Consider the following 19,154-nt stretch of genomic DNA (forward strand, 5'->3'; position numbering starts at 1 on the left):
TATTTATCACCGTTAGATGAGTTTGAATTTTGATATTTGTGCTTATCCATTACACGAATCTCAAAATTCAAACTCATATAATTATGATATATAGGATGGTGGGCATACACCATACTAAATGATTGTGATAAAAAATACTTCCATTTGAAAAATAATCACTAATTTTACTTCTAGAAGTAGAACGACGGGGGCCGTAATCTGCTGCATGTGTCCGCACTTGCAACAACAACCGCGCCGAGGGCCTCGTTCCGGCGCAGAGGTTTGTTTGGTCAACTCCCATTACATGTACGGTATTTTTGTTTTGTCTTTTACGTGTTCCTATCACCCAAATGCTCTGCCGACGTGGCCGTTTCTCATTGGCCAGCGTGATTTTAGTTGCGAGCTGGTTCGCAACAAATCTTTGTCCTTTTCCTCCGGCGAGCAACCAAGTCTCTTCCTTCTCAGAATTCGTCCTTCTTACCCGCAGGTGATGCTCATCAGTCACAGATCGTCCCCGCAGCCGTCGGATCTGTAATAAAGAAAAGTTAATGTACGGGGAAGGTCCGACTGGATTGCATTAAAGGGGCCCCTCTGACTGTACGCGGTTCCCCATGATATTGCTCTGCTGCGAAAGGGAAGGTCCCAACGGTGATCGACGCGCTCGCCTGCCATAATTCCGCTGCGTATTTCCCAGGGGAAAAAAGTTGGAAAAATAAGTGTTCAACAAAGTTAATTTGACATGTGGCGATCCCAGCCGGCACTCGGGTTTGACTGTCCGTGTGAATTTTGAACCGACAAGTTGTTTACGCGGGTTAATTATGAGAAATATTTTAGTGTGTTGGTACAAGTGGTTAGAAGGTTTTTTCAAGTATCAAATTACTACTATAATGATGCTTTAGTATATCAAGCTGTATTTTCAACATGAAAAATGTCTTGTAAATTAGGAGAGAACATTTTAAGCAAAAGTATGACAAACGTGAACAAAAACACTCACATAATAGCGTTTTGTACTAATAAATAAAGATATATGTAAAGTTTTGTTCAGATATTATTAACTCACTAACAAAGAATATCAAGTGACGCTGCACTTGTACCATATAAGTTGTTCTTTTTATGTAGATGAAAGAGTACATGCATTGAGAATCTTCTTAGATGAATTTGTCTCCCCATAGTTTCATTCATAATGCAAAGCATTGTATAGTTAAATGCATCAACGTTATGTAGTTAAATTGTTGTGAAACACTACATGTTCGTTAGTTATGAGAGTTATTATGGACATTCTACAATATGTTTATCAAACACTTGCTTTTTTTGGTATAACGTCAACCCGTTTGTTGATATAGTAGGGGAAGAGATGAAATTGATCCTATGACCTATATAAGTAATAATCTTAATCCGTACTTGAGTTACAAGTTCCTTACACGTAAGAAGTTAACTCTTAACTTTTAGAAGATGTGATTGATTAATGTTAGTAAAAATAGTTTTATTACTTAATGGTAAGAACATTCATTCCCGTATTTGAAAAATATACGATTAAATAAAAAAAAAACTATAAAAAATGACGATCTAATTTAACTTTTACGCGCCAGGAAATTCTTTTGGATGTATAAAATAAGAGCTTATTGTTAAAAATAATAATAATAAATCCCCTACTAAAACAAGCAACATGTGCTACAATCCTTTCTTTTATTATTAATGTTTTTTCTTCGTAACTCCGAAAAAACATTATTTATTTTATTGAATTTGGAGCTTAAAGTGTCAAACCAAAGGACCAATTTTTGTATGCTTTTGCAGCTGTGACTTATGTTGGCTGTCTTCACCGCAATATGAAGTTTCGACGAAATATGTTTCAACACTTTATGTAGTGAGCACAAATGTTTTAAAGGAGAACTAATGATAATAGTTTAAAATTTTTGAGTTTTAACAATAAAGACAAATAAAGGGTAAAATGAATAGTATAAGGATTGATTTTTTAGTATAAAAATGTGATTTTTTGTTAAAATAAATAGTACATTAGCTTTTCGTTAAAATTCTCATATTTTAATTTACAAATGAATGATAAGCACATCATAGATCTTAGGGTATACGACTTTAATAATATAGTCTTTAATTAAAAGGAAACCAAATAATGAGGCATTTCGTGACATTGTCAAAAGAGAGCTGCTCTCCTAAAATAAGGGCCTATGAGGTTCTGTTTTTTTTTATTTTTTTTATATGAGTTGTCTGATTAATTTTACGATAGATTAAACTATCAACTTAAATAGTTCTTGTTACATGGAAATAAAATACTAATTCATAAAATAAAAACACAATAAAATAAGAAGAGAGAAGAAGGTTTCATGTCTATCGAATCCCTTCCATTTGCAAAACCTAGTCTTCTCATCAAATATCTAAACCTAGCAAATCCAATTGGATAAACCCTGATAACTTTACACATCCAATTTCATCCAATATTTTATCAATAATATTCAAACCCATTTAGTTACAAAGCACCAAAAAATTTGACTTTGAAAATTAGAATCCCTTCTTGAACGCGTGAGCCCTTTTTTCTTATGAAATTTTCCGACGAACCTGAAAATTTTGAAACAAGTCATTCTCCCTTTATCATACGCAAAAGGAAAAAACAAAAAAAAACTCAGGAGGAGAGAATGAAAGTGAATGATTGAGAGAGAGAGAGAGAGAGAGAGAGAGAGATGGAGAGAAGAAGGCGATGCGAAGAGAGAGACGGTAAGGGAAGAAGACAAGAGATTTCACGCAAGAATCTTTTTTAATTTAATTACTTTACACAATTATTGTGCTTTGGTGTAACATGAATTATTTAAGTTGATAACTCAATCTATCATTACATCAATCTGATTAGTATCCATAAAAAGGACCTCACAAGTCCTTAAAATGAGGACCTTAGAAGAGCAGTTTTGCTACTTAATACATAGTTTTTGAGATGGGCTTCGAAAAGGACCGGCGGGAAAGATGCCATTCAGCACTTTCTCAAGCACATTTTATTTATGTTATTCGAGAATTTTCTCTCCCATTTACTATTACCTTACGTTTTATATCTAGAGAGATTATATTAACCACCCCAATTTACTTCTCACACATTCTTTTAATTTTTTAATATTTTCTAGACACCATTAACACTTGACAAAAAAATATTAAAAAGTTAAAAAATATGAATAAAGTAATTTGAGGTGTGTGTGAATATAATCTCCTTTTTATATGCACGCCCTATTTAAGTATATATACTACCCATCACCAAATAGTACACCAATCCAAACCAAATTAGGATAACTTTAGGAGCCCTTAATTCCTAAGGCAGCCAGGTATATGGTTTAACTGTTAATTGAATTCTAGTATTTACACTCTTAACAATAGTTTAATTAACTGTTATACCAATTAGGCATATTTGGCGTTGAATTATTACTTTCAAGGATAATACTTGCACCTCCTATGTTGGAATGCATATATCCTCTATTTGCGAATATTATATCTTGACTGAATGAAATCAATGATCAAAGCAGTTCACTTTATTAACCTTCATTTGAAGATCGCTCTTACAAAAAATCATTCGAATTTGAGATCATTTAATCATCCAAACACATCAAATAAATGGATGGTTCATCATGAATATATTACTTAGTAGTTAAACTGTCAGTTTGTTTCATCCACTTGAATGGCTTTTGTTGTTTCTAAGAAAAAATTATTATTATTAAGGGGAAATGTGAGAGTTCGAAACTATTACAATAATCTAAAAGATGGGAGAGTTTCGAACTCGGGACGCATGGGTGAAAACTCAACACCCTATCTATTGGACCACATGCATCCTACACTTGAATGACTAAATGATCTCCGAGTGAAATAATTTTTTGTAACGGTGATCTTCAAATAAAGATTAAGAATTGAATGGTTCCAACTATAAAATTTGTACAGTAAAGATACATTATTTGCAAAAGAAGAATTAACTCAAACCCCCAAAAGGGGAATTAAATTATTATCACTCACACTGTTAAATAACTTCCGTTGTTTTGGTTTGATTATTCAATCCAACGACTCTAAAAATAGTGTGAAAAACTAAAAAACGAGTATGAAAATCACCTCCTTCAAGTAAATAGTATAAACAGTCAAATATATTTACCATAGCTGCATAGGACAAACAACAAGAGGAACTTATAGCCAGTGGCGGAGCCATGAATCTTACCACAAGGGGTCTTAGTGTAAAAGTCCAAATAAAAATTTAGGATGGAAAAACATATTGAAAATGAAATCATAGTACTTTCATTCATAATTCATAACGGAAACAATATTACAAACTATAATTGTCCACGACGAGGTTTCATATTTTGAAAACGAAGCATTATAGCTTCATTTTCAATACAAGCAAAAATATCTCTCTCAATATAAACAACCAAGCTATCACTCAACCATTGATCTCCTATTTTGTTCCTAAGTGGACCCTTAACAATATTCATGACACAAAATGCTCTCTCCACTGAAGCAGTTGCAACTAGTAAAACTAAAGACAATGTAATGAGCAAATATACATAATTGAATACTTGATGCATCCTTGTCTCCACCATTTTTTTTGCAAGATCACCAATCCCTTCCAATTGAGAGAAATCACTACTGGAACGCACATAATGAATATAAATCTCAAGTTGATCTTCAAGTACCAAACGATCCTCATCCGAAAAGTCTTGAGGATAAAATTGAGCAAGAAGAAGTAACTTTGGTTTATCAAAAGCTACATATGAATCTTTCGGACTCAAACATGCCAAACAAATAAGCAACTCAGTATTTACCTCATTAAAGCAATCCTCTAACTCCGTAATTTGCTCATCAATGACATAAATAAAGAGCTCCACATGATAATGATGATGATTTGTCTTTATTGGAGCATTACGCCTTGACCTCCCTAGAAGTATAAATGCCTCTTCCATGTTAGGAACATCAATATGATGTTTTTCACAAAAAGAAGATACTTCATCAACCAATGCATCGAACCCATTATTCCTCATCTAATGTAGCTTTTCCTTGCATGATTTCACTAAAGCCATTGCATTCACAATTTCTTGATATTTCCTTTGCAATGCTTGTGACAAATCATTTGTAAGTCCCAATATAACTTTCATCAAGAAAAGGTGAAACACAAACTCAAAAGTACGTATTTCTCTCATTAGCTTATTTGCTTCACCGGCACTTTCATTGGGATTATCATCAATAACCATTTGAAGCACATGAACCACGGATGAAAACATGGAAATGATGCTAATTAAGGTACCATAGTATGAGTTCCATCGCGTGTCATCAACATGTTTGAGACTTGTTTCTTGATTTAAGCTTCGCCCCGTTATAAGACAATCATTCTCAAAAGTTATCACAAGCTCTTCTTGAAGTTACTGTCTAAGTAAATCACGCCGCTTACAAGATGCTCCAACATGATTAACCACACTATTAACCGTTGCAAAAAAAGAGGCAATGTCTATATTCTTCTTTGCTACAGCAACAAGAGCTAGTTGAAGTTGATGAGCAAAGCAATGAACATAATATGCACAAGGTTGTTCTCTCAATATCTTTGTTTTAAGGCCATTCAACTCACCTCTCATATTGCTAGCACCATCATAACCTTGTCCTCGTAGCTTGGAAATGCTCAAACCGTTGCGAGAAAAGAATGTGTCAATAGCATCCTTTAGTGAACTTGAAGTAGTGTCGGTAACATGTTGGATACCCACAAATCTTTCAATTACATGCCCGTTGTCATCCTCATAACGTAACACCATAGCCATTTGCTCTTTCACCGACACATCACGTGCTCATCCACCAATATTGAAAAGAATCTATCTTTTAAACCATCCATGATAGCATCAAGTGTTTCAAGGGCACATGAATTCACAATTTCTTTTTTAATGGAAGGAGCTAGTAATTTGAGATTCCTCGGAGCATTTTCCATCACAACTTCTCTAACTTTATCATCATTATCTGCAAAGAATTGCAATAGCTCCGAGTAATTTCCCCTATTGCTTGAAGTGGCACTTTCATCATGGCCACGAAAAGCAAGACCTTGTCGAAATAAAAACTTAGTTCACTTGATTGATGCATTCAAGCATGTGCGATAAGCCTTACGAGCTTGGTCGGAGTATTTTCTCACTGCCGTTTCAATATGTGTAGCTTGATTCATCAAATTTGTAGCAGCTTCTCTAGTCTTATTATGAACACTCCCAACCGGTCCAACATGCATCTTAAATCTTTCTCTCCCTTTCTTCCAAGTCTTAAATCCATCTCTAGTGAAAGCTTCACTACCCACTTGTTCAAAATTGGTTTTAAAGAGATAGCAATAGAGACAAAATGCCGCATCTTTAGATATACTATATTCCAACCAATCAAACTCATCAAACCATTGGGGAATGAAGTGTCGATTAATTCCCGACATATTAGTTATTGGGAAATTATGACCTCTAGGTTGATAAGGTCCTTTTTGTAGATACGATCTTCGGACCTCATCTCTCATATTAGCATCATAATCTATCATTTGAGTTCTTAATCCAGAATCCGCTTGAAGATTACCCAAAACACCATCTAACTGACTTTGTCTTGAACTTGGAGTTCATGAACTACCAACGGTATTTGAACTATCAACATTATTCTAACTACCCGAACCCGATGATGACTTTCTCTTAAAAAACCGTTCCATAATAATTCTACATATACAAAATATTCAAAATAAATACTCACAATATAAACAAACCATCAACATAATCAAAATAAATATGAATTGGATTTCAATTAAATTAAATATATCATACATTATACATAGGGTTTAGAACTTACTTGAATTGTGAAATTTCACAATAACAATGAGCAAATAACAAACACATGAATCCACTAAGCCACGTAACGAATGATAACCACCAAAAACTAAACTGAAAAAAAAAAATCAGCATACCCTGTGACATAAAGAGACTGAAGTATACTCCATATTATGTAACAAACTAACTTTTCCCAGCTCAGAATCAAAAGTAACAGAGACAATGCAATCAAGTAGGCTAACGAAAAAATTTAACATGCGCCAAACTATGAAAAAGGGGATTAATTTTGAGCTGCAAGAACCATGCTAACATATATTCGCTCGAAATAAGGCTTCTCATAGATTAATTAAATCAGCCCTTAAAGCAAGCTCATTGAGATTTCAAGGCCTCGAAACCATGATTGATTCTAACATTGAAACTTATCACATACATATTATGGCAGTAATTTAACATAATTAGCCCCTGTGCTATACAAATACATGTGAGACAACGGTTTTATCATTTTCTTTAAGACTAAAGGAAAATCAAGATTACCCATAGGAACATACTTTAACCTAAAGAAATTCATTGCATCAAACATATCCAGAAACCCTAATTCCAATGCATGAAAAATTGTAAATCTGAAACTTACAGCCGAAATAATACCACAATTTCGGCCCATCCCAAAAAGATCTTACCAGAAACGAAAACCTAAAACCCTAACATTGAAAGCGAGAATAACTAGAACAAAACTGAAATCAAGACAAAGGGCAAACCTTTTTGCAGGTGAGAGGGGAGGCGAGAAAGTAGACAAATTTTGGGGTTTTGGAATGGGGGAGTCATGTCTGTGAGCAGAGGAAGGAGAGGCTGCATTTTTTTTTTCTTTTCAGACCTGGCCCAAAACGACGTCATTTTGGCCAGGTCATTTAAAAAAAAATCCCTGGGCCAAAATGACGTCGTTTTGCCCAGGTTGTTTTTAAAAAAAAAGGCTCGCGGCCTTCTTCTTTCAGACGTTTCATCGAGCACGTGGTGTGTAGCTCCAAGAGGTCGCACCAGCAACTCCAAGGAGTTGCACCAGTAGCTCCAAGGGACCTCTAAGGTTATTTCCATGGCTTCTAAGAGGTCGTGCGACCCCATTGACCCCACTGTGGCTCCGCCTCTGCTCATAGCCATACATTAGAACAACTTGAAAACATATAGGGCGACTAGGAATTGCAATAGCATTAACAAGAAAATTGGCTTAAGAAAGTACATGCTTAACTTGAATGTGGTGGCCTCTACGTGACTTATGAGGTATTTCATTTGCTCCCAATATATATATAACTTAAGAAAGTACATGCTTAACTTGAATGTGCTCATTTCTTTTAGGTTAAAATAAAGGTTTAAATGTTAAAATAGTCTATTTATTTTTAATTCGGTCAATTTGATCCATATGTTTAACTCAATTAGTCAATGTGCTCCTTTTCCATCCAATTACCGTTAAAATTTTATAATCATGTTTAATATTAATTAAAAAAAGAATAAAATTAAGAAAATAAAAAAACTATGAAAGAATTCAAAAATAAAGAAAATAATAATACCTTCAAAAACAACAAAATTGAAACCCTCCCACCTTCTACTTTTCCCCTAACTCCAGCCACCACCGTCATCGAATCCATCCAACACTCGAACCACCATGAATCGCCCCATAACCACTCATCCTAATTGCACTAAAGATGAAATCAGCAAATCCTTTGTCCTTGGAGAGTTGCTTGGTCGGTGCAAGAAAAAGGAAGAAACAGTATTATAATGATTTTATGATTGCTTTATGGAAATTCAACTGTTCATGCAGCGGACACACCAAGAGAAATTTTATCACACGGAAGGCCAAGATCAACCACAATAATTAGGTTTAGTAACTAGTGGTTTACATTCTCAAATAATACACTTAAGAATATAGAATAAAAAATGTTACACATATTTTTCATACCACATTTATCTCACATCTTTAATAAAAAGATAATCCACTTGTATTGGTGGGTCCTACCTCTATTTGAGATGTGATACTCTATAGAGTATTATAGTTTGTCTAAATTAAGCAGGGTTTTGAAAGAAAAACGTGGTAATGTTCATATTAAATTATAAGTTGGATCCATGTGTTAACCCGTGGATCCAATTTTAACTGAATAATATATATGTCAGTCAGTTTGTCGCGTGTCAAAGAGCTAGGCACCACATTTCATCTAAAGAATTTTGGGACTTCGATTTTAGTAGTTATCTTATACCAAAACATTTTTAAGATTGTTTCAGGCTATTTGATGTCTTTTTAATTAAGACTTGTTATAAGTTATAACCAGTCTTAATTAAAAAGATGTCACAAACACTTTAGAATAGTCATTCTATACTCGTTTCATTCCAACATATGGTCAAGTTATAAGTTATAACCAATCTTAATTAGGGAGATGTCCCAAAGTTTGATTCCAATATCTTGTTATAAAACAATATAGGAGTCCAAGATGATTGTGTCATATATTCTAATACCACACGTGTCATCTTCTAAGCTTATTACGAACAGTAATAATTTGTATTAGTTGTATAGAGAGTGAGTCATCTATACTATATTAGTTGCACGTTAATGGGTAGCGATGATCTCGTGCATGGATTTAGAAAAGCTCCGCCATCCACGTATAGCTACAAAATAACTTTTTTATTCTAACTAAACCGAAAACCAACTAAAAAAACTTTTATTTGGAGATTGCACTACCTACTCCCTATTTTCATTGGACACTAATTGAATTAGCAACTTCTACTTCATACTACGGTCTAGTGATAAGGATATTATTCTTTACTTATAAATGAGAGATTTTATGTTCGATTTTTATTAAAATCGAAATTGAACCACTTTATTATGGTTAACATAGTGTGAAGCTTAACCCCATTCCACACCCCAATCGTTTGTTAAAAAAAAATTTGAAACTACCGGCTGACCATTTTAAAAATTATAATGATATGTTGTGATGTATCTAAGTAAGATATTATCCGCACTCAATGAAATGCCAAAAGGAAGAGGTCAAATTTCTAAAAATGAGTAGCTTGCGAGGGACTCAGTATATAGACCATCTATATGGGGATAGAAATTCTAGGGCAGTTTCACACTAGAAGGCACCTTCCCACGTTTTAATTTGCCAATTGTAAGAGCATATTCAACTGCTATTTAGTACTACAGTTTAATAGTATTCCTCTTCATTTATCAGTAAGATGTTCGATTTTCACCAAATGCAAATTTGAACCATATTATGATAGCTTATTATGAGGCTTAGCCCACGTTTTCCATTTAGTGTAAATAATATCGTTTGTAATAAAAAAAAAAATTCTCCCCTATGAAATGAGATCTTAGGGGAAAAAACAGTAACTTCTGAAGCATATGTACACTTCGAACACTTAAAACAAATAATGTTTTAGATTAATTGTCGGCACAGTACTCCAAAAATAAGCAATAATTGGTGGCAATGATATAATGTCAATTTCGTGTATACCACTCGGTTTACATTCTAATTTCATTTTTGTGTCACCGCTCTGCTTTGCAGCCTGCAGTAGTACGTTGTTTTCTTTCTTGAATCATTGTTCAAGTACAAACTTATGAAATCATGATAAAATCCAAAGGGAACAGAATATTTAAGAAAGTACTAACCTGCTAGGTGGGTAATTGATGGGAAGTGAAACGTTTGAGTTAAATACAACTGCGATTTTTCAATAAATAAAAAAATATGAGAGATTTGATATTCCAAATAGGTGAGTATGCTTGATTCTGATCAAGACTATAGTGAAATTCTCCATAATCCTTTCGAGTCCGAGAGGGGGAATAACCTTAACTTATTAGCAGTTGTTCCATTTTTTTCAAAGACAAAAAACAAAAAACGTTGGAGTTAATTGCTAATTGAATAAAGTGCAGTGGTTAAATTGGCAAAATTGAAATGTCGGTGACCGGATGTATTTTCCACCTAAACACAGTGAAAACAATGTTTTACTAAGAAAAAAAAAATGTTTAACTGCTCTAATTTCTTTGGTCGCAATTAACTGCTCTAAAGTTGAAATGTGTCATTAAGCTTGAATTTTGAGCTACAGTGGTTTTTCTTTAGGGAAAATAATTTCATTAGAAATAGTAAAAAAAAGTACATACAACAACATATTAAACATGCCTCTTAGAACAATTAAAGAGACTATACATTTCAAAAGAATATCATAACCCTACAATTACAAACACATCAATTTACAATACCATTCTTCAATCACAGAAGACCCTTAATCCTAAACCCTAGTTGCGAGGACCAAACATTGCAAGCCCAAGAATTAATGTAGAGGGTCCACAAGAAAAAGACCGCAATAATCTATGATGATTTTGCAATTGTTGGCAAAGAAGCCCTGCTATGAGTTCCCCTCCAACAAACATTGAGTTTCCTTCCCATAGTCTTTTGCTAAGCGTACAAACCACAAACACCACCACCTTAGATCTAAACAACAAGCAATGCTCTAAAATTTGATATTGAACAAATCATGACCATGACCATAACTACAAAATCTCTCATTGACAAAGCGAGAGAGCAACCACAATCACGAACTACATACTTTCCTCGACAAAGCGAGAGAGTGACTAAAACACATACATAGTAATAAACAACCCTTCTAATATTAACCGAACGAAGGTTTTTTCTCTTTTATTTTATGGGTTCAGTCTCATGTTTTATTTATTATTTGATTGGTTGTTCAGAAAATGGAGTTAAATTTATTAGTTTTAACATGTGCTCCGATTTGTTGCTTCATTTTTAGGAGCAATTTTTCGGTTTATCTAAAACACGGCCACGTGAAGTTAATATTCCACATCTACGATAATTGAATTTGTTATTTATTTATTTATATATCTTATATGTGATACATATCAATCATGTTGTACTCTTACTATAACACATGAAATCCTTGACCATACGAATTTTGTTGGTACTCATAGCTTGTTTTAACAAATTCGAATTTAAAGTAACATGAGTAAACAAAGCTGCAAAATTTTTGTAAGGTCATATCTTGAGGGGGGTTTTGAGTTGAACCACGAAAAAAGGGTATAACCTGTGAGGCCACATGTTCCAGCAGTTGGAGGATATGAAGGCGTAGGAGAGGTACATTCAGTCGGGTTCGCCTTCTTTCTGTACATTCTTCATTTCAAGATCACATTTCCTTACATTTACGGTGGTGAAAACAAAATATTTGCATGCCTTTTGTCCCTAGTGTTTTTTTATTAGGGACATGGCAGATGTATATTGTGAAAGATTAGTGGGTATGGTACAAGATCAATAAAGATACACCCTTGGAATATGCTGCCACTATTACGGTTTATCCGTTCACTGCACTACGAATGCTAGAAGACTTCACAACTTTAAAGAAAGGTAGAGCAACATCTGTAATTCCCATTGTGTTTTCTTAACCTTCTTGTCACTGACTAATTTGTTTGAATATAGGAGATGCTATCGTTCAAAATGGATCTATTTGATATTATGATAGACAGAATTTTCTCGAGCCGTACGAGGAGAAAACTTCTTATACGTTTCTAGGAGGGAACATTGTTCATCTATCCCAATAAACCATTTAGATAAGTTACCCTAAATGCCACTCTACAGAATCGTACATGAGATTTTCCCTTTGCATGGCTCCTCGTTCAACTCTTTTGAAGTCATTGGGTCCTTGGTCTCGTTTGAGAATCTCTTCCCTTCTTCCACTTCGTTCTAAAGAGTAACCAAGACCAATTCAGTCACGTTTTCATTCATTTGGATAGAACGAATTCTTTACGGAAGAAGACCAGATTCTTTCGTTAATCTTCCGAAGAGCTTCTTATACTTTGGGGAAGACGATCAAGTTGGCCCTTGCCAATAGCTTGATGCACTATTTCCCTATGATTAGGGATATTTGAGGATCTGTTTGGTATTCTATTCGAATTTTTTATTATTTCTCAAAACATTTCTTGAAAACAATTTTCTTTAAGACTCAAAAATTTGTTTGGTATGCGATTTAAAATTTTTAAATCTTATAACTTAAACTGGACAAAGATAAAAAAAAAAGAGTGTCGCAGGAGAGGGAGAAAGAGGAGAGAGGGGGAAAGAAAGTAAGATGATTGGAGGAAAGAGAAAGAAGAGAGAGTATGGGAGGAGATTGAGAGGAAAATGAGTGAGGAAAAGAATCGAGAGAATGAAGAGAGTGGATTGGAAGAGAGACGAAAAAGGTAAAAAAATTGAGGAGGAGAGAGAAAAAAAAAGGAGAGATTTGGAGTGAGGGGAAGAGGGGAAGAGGAAGAGAAAAGAAAGAGTGAGATGAAGTTTAACAACTCTAAAAACTCACTTTTTGTTTGTGTTAGGATTTTTATGTCGTTTTGTAATTATTAGAATTTTGTTTGTTTGTTTTGTTTATGGATTCATACAGCCGATCCCGCTTGGTGAGATAAAGTTTTATTGTTATAGAATTATTTCTTTGAGTCCCTTGACCACAAAATGGCAATCGACGGACGAGAATCTTGATGTGCTTCATGTTCAACAGCAGTGGCATGTTTACTTACGAAAAATGAATACGCAATGTGTTGAGCATCATTTCACGTATGGTGTATCCTGCATTAACTAGAACTTCAGAATACAAAGTGAGGCACATGTGGGATTAGGTATGCCATACTTGAATAACTATAACGAATACAACGGGCTGTTTGTCCAATATACGAACAACCGTGTGCCATTCTCATATCATTACCATTCACAATTACTCCCATTTCGTAGTAAGACCATCTCTAACCCTTGGGCTAAAAGCCAAATTTTTTAGCCCGAAAAATTTAGCTTTTAGCCCAGAAACATCTTTTCTGCTCCAACCCTTCTACCCTAAAATTTTAGCCCGGAATTATTAAAGAATGAAATTAGCCTAAATTTTTTTCTTAAATCAATTTTTTTTTAAAAATAAATATGTAGATTATTGTAAATTAATTTTATGAACATTTTAATCTAAAAAAATTTAAATTCCGATAAACATTTCGCATTTAGCCCGGGGGGAAAGGTGGGGGGTATTTGGCCCAGAAATAGCATTTGGCATTTAGCCTAAAATTTTAGCATGGGTTGAAGAGTGTTTGGGGGGGGGGGTAATTTGGCTTTTAGCCCAGGGTTGGAGATGGTCTAAGTAAACACGATAACGGTATACACCACGAATTGATCCGAAAATGAACACCCGACTGCGGTTCATCTTTTATTGATTTAGATCAATTGTCTTCCCCCAAATTTTCTTTCTTATAAAATGTTCAAAAAATATATGTATATACTGATTAAGTGATCAGAAAATACTTGAACCTGGGGAGAGGAGGGGGAATGAAAAAATTAAGTGAGCGAACGAAATTCTAAGAGCTGCACTCCTTTCTCAAAATAAAGTCCACAGCTTCTTCCACAGTGTCAACAACCTGCAGAAGCATCATGTCGTATCCGTTAACAAATTTGAATATGTACTATAGATCATAGGGGGAAGAACTATAATGTAAAAGATGATGCTACATTTTCATAGTATTGCAGAAAAAGTTATTAAGCATTACCAGATCCGCCGGAAACTCAGCATGATTTTCCTTTCCCTTGAAAACCCCTGTCCTTGTCAGAATAGAAAACCAGGGATGGCCAGCCTGAAACAAAAAATATAATTAACCTTTGCAATATTGTTTGATTTTAACCCCGTATCACTAGTGTGAAAATTATGCAACCAAATTTCTGGACCAAGAGAGGCAAACCTGCCGTGCGCCATTGATGTCAACTGCAGGATTATCTCCTATCATATACAGTGTTTTGAAATTATGGCTTCCAGCATTTGCTGGATTGAGAACTTGAACCTTGTCTTGAAGAGATAACACAAGTTGCTTAAGTACAAGTTCTGCATTCTTGAATACGAATGGATTTGGCTTCCCGAAAGTTGTATACTCCAGAGCATGAGGGTGGATTCTGCATATTTAATTTAACAAACAGGTTTAGCTTGAAGCACAAGTAATCACATCAAATCATTATCAACATCAGCATCCTTGCCTTTGTCACAAGTAATCACATCAAATCATTATCAACATCAGCATCCTTGCCTTTGTCCTAGTATTCACATTTGTATATTTCTAGGACAAGAACACGGTACACTTTTTTTATATTTCTTGTCATACCTATTAAAGATGGATTCCAGTGCTATTCTGAAAGCTCCCATTCCAAAACGCTCAGAAGGAAAAGCAGCCTACCTTTAGGGGCACCTTATCAGTACATCATTTTTTTTTAATCACAAGTAGTTCCATAGAAACTCAATAAGGTATACTGGATTAACAGTACAATTAACTTACTACAAGGGGAGGGGGAACCAACCTGGTATGCAAGGTCATCATTCGCAAAATACAGCTGTGGTTGGTGTCCAATTCCCCGACCAGGAAGACCACCGGTTCTTAAAATGTCGCATAGAACCTGAAATCACCGTCATTATTCATTAGACACTTGATACTTTAAAGCTTCTGAAATTACTAAAACAAGAAAGCGGGAGAATAAGGATCAAATGACTGGAATCGTTTGAAAATATTTAAAGACCAGATTGATGACATTTTGAGTAATTCACATCTAGCTAACCAACAATGATGCATTGTGAGTCACGCATCCTCTTAGTATAGCTGAATGTGCATACAAGAAGTCCCTATAATATTATGAACAAATAAACTTGTCCAAGATAACCTGAATGTCTCTGCTCCAATCAACAGAATCACTAACTACAAACGCCGCCTGAACTCTTTGTGAGAGAACAAGATCTTTGGCAGCAACAGCCTTAACTGTGCTATACTGATCAGCAACTTGCTTAGTTATCCATTTTTTATATGGTGCTAGCGGGTCAATGTTTTCGAAGCAGGATGCATATTCATCAATTGAAAGAACATTTCTGAAAGGAAAAAAAAAAACCATTCAGGAGCAAAAGCTTAGATCAAATTAGACATTTTGTTCAAGCTTGTGAAGAAACTCGACATGCCAAAATCAAATTTGGACAACCAGATCAGAAACTTACTTAAATCCATATTCAGCCATCACAGCAGCAGGTTCTCCTTTTCCCACAGCAACAATGAGTTCATTCTCAAATCTGTACAACACAAACCAAAAATCTTGAATAGAAGAATATAAGGAAATCTTTCTCTCAGACAAATTACGTAGTGAGTCTATTGACCATTTAGTTAGGTTGAAACGCATACGCTTAGATGCAGAATTCAAGTTGATTTGCACCATGTATAACCATTCATTCCCACATTTAGCCTAGAGGAATATACATGTAGCACAGAAAAATGAACTATGCCGGCACTGCAAATACTCGATCAAACGCAAAAGAAAACACTAAAAACTTATACAGCAAGAATTTACTTTCTGACCCATAACTCAGCTTATATGCATCATATTACATACCTGTTTACTAACTGCTTAAAAGGTGTATGGCCCTGTAAAACCTGCGTCCAACACCAGGCAATCAACAAAAAGGTAAAAAGTACACAAATCTGGATAAAAGAGGTAAAATTATAAAAATTTATGAAAACCCTCAACAAAAATATACCTGTAAAGTTGAAATCTTCACTCCTAAAAGTGAACTTAACTCAAGGGCTCTTTTGGATTCACTAAACCCACCTCCTATCACAACCAAAAAACCCAAAAATTTAAAACAATTTATTTAAAAACAAAAACAAAAATTTAGATTATACCAGGTAGAAAAATTACAACTTAGAAAACTAACCATTTGTCAAGAACACGTATGGAATCCTGAGATTACCTGCCAAAAAAATTTAAAATTCCAGAAATTAATTCCCAGAAAGATACAAAATTGGGGGAGGGAGATGGGTATAAGAAATGGGCGTACCAGAATTTTCGTACAATCTTCCGAAGGCCCGAGGAGAGCCTCCGATGGGAGCTTCGCTTCGTAAAACGACGCCGTCGATGTCGAACGCAATGCCGAAGGCATCCCTGATGAAATTAAAACTAATCAGGAGGATTAAACCCAATTGAATCTCGCCGTAGAACATCATCATTAAATTTATGAAAAATAATAAATAAAAAGAGAGATTGATCGTACGGTGTGGACTGCGAGGAGAGTTGCGAGAATGAGCGTATGATGATTTGGGAGAAAGCGGATGACAGTAGGTCACCGTTTCGGCTCCGCCAAGCATTTCTCAGAATTCGGAGGCTCATTGGTGTTCTTTCTTACGAGTATTGAGTACTAGCGTAGCCGACGAGGGGTGAATATCAGGCTGAAGGCTGATGGCTCATTTTAAAATTTGGGGTGCAATCCCTTCGAGTATAAAAATATCAATGTATTTCAAAAAATATTTTTGAGGAAAAAATATATTTCTGTGTTAGATTTTCCTCAAGATTAGAAAATCTAATAGGACCGCAATAAGTTAGGCTGAAGGCTGATGGCCCATTTTACATGCCTGAGGGTTTAGAACTTTGATCTGATTTAAGTTGTGACTACATATTCCAATCGGATTCAAGCATTGAGGAGTCTTTTAATCATCAACTTGCTGGAACTAACTTGGATACAAATGGAAGTATACAACATATTACTAGACTTATAAATGAAAAGACCAAAAAACAAAGAGGGTCGGGCAAGGTTTCACCTTGTCGGGCAAGACTGGTCGTCTTGCTACTTCCTATCTTTGTGATTTATGGAGGGACTTGAGAGCTTTATAAAGAGGGATAGGGGGATGAGTTTACAGAAGGAAATCGATACTACAGCAGGATTTATGCAAGGTAGCAGAGCTTTTACAAAGGCTTTAGGTGAGGGTTGATCCCGAAAGGGATGAAGACTTGGGTTGACTACAGCTTTGTTGAAAGCAAATCTAGCTTAAGCAGAGTTTGTGCTTGTATTTGTTTGTTTGTTTGAGTGTCCTCATCTCTGATTTCTCTTTCTTATTTTATAGACAGTTTGGCTTGGCCTCATGTAGCTTTAATCTTGCCCAAATGCAGCTTGAAGGGCAATGACTCATCAGCTTTTTACTTGTACTGCCACTGTAAAGTGCTTTTGGGTTGATTAGCTGGCTGGTCTACACCACTTGATTTCTAGGTAGGTGAACAAGTGGTGCAAATGGTCTGCACCTAGTCAGAAAAAAGCCATTTCTGCCTTCTGGGCTTTGGCTGGGCTTCGGGCTCTCTTCCTCCTAGTCTTCTTGTTGGGCTGACTCCCTTTTGAGCCCAAAGTTCAAGTTTTAATCCAAACAGTGCCCCCTTCAATTAATATTCAGGCTGGAATTCCAGGCGCCAATATTGATTGAATAGCTGCATGCCTGTATACCTTTGTCTTTCTCTTGGGATTTGAACTCTTTCTAAAGATAATTATCACTTTCTTGCGATCTTTCCATTAACCCACGAATCCTCTACATACTTAGCACGAAATCCCATTTCCTAAAAAAATTCTATCTTCCCAGACGTCTTACTCCTTTCAAACTTACAGACTTTTCTTTGTTCTTTGCCCGATATCTTTTACTCTTGTCATCTTCTTTATCGTTCTTCCCCCAAACTTTGTTAAATGGCTTCAGGATCCAGCCAGGTCCAACTATCATACGAATCCGGCAAAGGCATAGCTACCTTACGCCGCTTACTCAACGGACTGCATCGCCCTCTGGTAGGTTTGTATTCTGAACTTTTCTTTGAAGCGCATGGGACACAATCGTTGGGTCCCACCTGGATTTCTCGTGTCCCTGCAGTGATAGAGAACAATATGCCCAGGGGTAACTGGTTTTCCCCAAATCCTTTCTTGGCTGAGTCGGGCATTTCTTCAGTCAAATGGTCGTCATATTATCGAGGCTTTCCTCTAATGAATGATCTGGCTTGGGCTTAGTGGATTGATGAACTAGAGCCAACTTTTAAGAAGAAATGGATGAATAATGGTATCTACGAACTAATAATGCTTTCAAAAACTACCATTATTCCCAAGCCCGAGCTACTTGCTACTTCTCTTCTTTTCTGGAATTCGGGCACAAATACTTTTGACTTTCGCATAGGTCCCATGTCTCCAACTGTTCTAGACATGGCCCAAGTCTTTGGGCTAAGACCATCGGGCATGATAGTAGATGTTACTCAAGATTGGGTTCCTCATTCAATTGCTGAAAGCTCAGGTTCCTCCGCCTCTTTCCTTTCACTGGAATATAACTCTACAACCTTCAAGAGTTACGGAACTTCTTTCAAAGGGTTCATCCCTTTCGTAAAGGAGAATTTTAAAGCAGATTCTTCTTATGTTGATAAGGATCAAGAACACATGTACTTCCTTTTATACTGGCTTAACAAGCATGTCTTCCCCAATAAGTCTAAAGGGGTGAAGGTTGAATGGATTTCCTTAGTAGAAGCTCTCCACAACTTTGATGATGTT

The 19,154-nt window shown here is 35.5% G+C and overlaps 1 protein-coding gene across 2 annotated transcripts; it reads right to left on the minus strand.

The window, feature by feature from the left end:
• Window positions 1-13,963: 13,963 nt before the first annotated feature.
• LOC126588198 (uncharacterized protein YKR070W) lies at window positions 13,964-17,099 on the minus strand. Of its 2 annotated transcripts, none has more exons than XM_050253265.1 (12): window positions 16,863-17,099; window positions 16,650-16,768; window positions 16,527-16,562; window positions 16,350-16,423; window positions 16,205-16,245; window positions 15,816-15,887; window positions 15,491-15,692; window positions 15,134-15,229; window positions 14,941-15,008; window positions 14,527-14,734; window positions 14,338-14,421; window positions 13,964-14,208 (listed from the first exon to the last, which is right to left on the minus strand). In XM_050253265.1, the coding sequence occupies exons 1-12, from the start codon at window positions 16,976-16,978 to the stop codon at window positions 14,149-14,151; spliced, it is 1,176 nt and encodes a 391-aa protein (XP_050109222.1). In that variant the 5' UTR covers window positions 16,979-17,099; the 3' UTR covers window positions 13,964-14,148. The 2 variants fall into 2 exon arrangements, with proteins under 2 accessions (XP_050109222.1, XP_050109223.1); XM_050253266.1 differs by having other exon boundaries at window positions 16,650-16,753; window positions 16,863-17,094.
• Between the last annotated feature and the right edge of the window lie 2,055 nt (window positions 17,100-19,154).

Source organism: Malus sylvestris, chromosome 11 (genome assembly GCF_916048215.2).
Source record: "Malus sylvestris chromosome 11, drMalSylv7.2, whole genome shotgun sequence".
In the NCBI taxonomy this organism is placed as follows: Eukaryota; Viridiplantae; Streptophyta; class Magnoliopsida; order Rosales; family Rosaceae; genus Malus; species Malus sylvestris.

Bases quoted from the DNA above. Each gene is read 5' to 3' on its own strand.
- LOC126588198 (XM_050253265.1), bottom strand. From the start codon at position 16,978: ATGAGCCTCCGAATTCTGAGAAATGCTTGGCGGAGCCGAAACGGTGAC. The intron at 15,888-16,204 runs GTATGTAATATG...TGTGTTGTACAG, and splicing joins TTTAAGCAGTTAGTAAACAG to ATTTGAGAATGAACTCATTG. The intron at 15,693-15,815 runs GTAAGTTTCTGA...TTTTCCTTTCAG, and splicing joins ATGGCTGAATATGGATTTAA to AAATGTTCTTTCAATTGATG.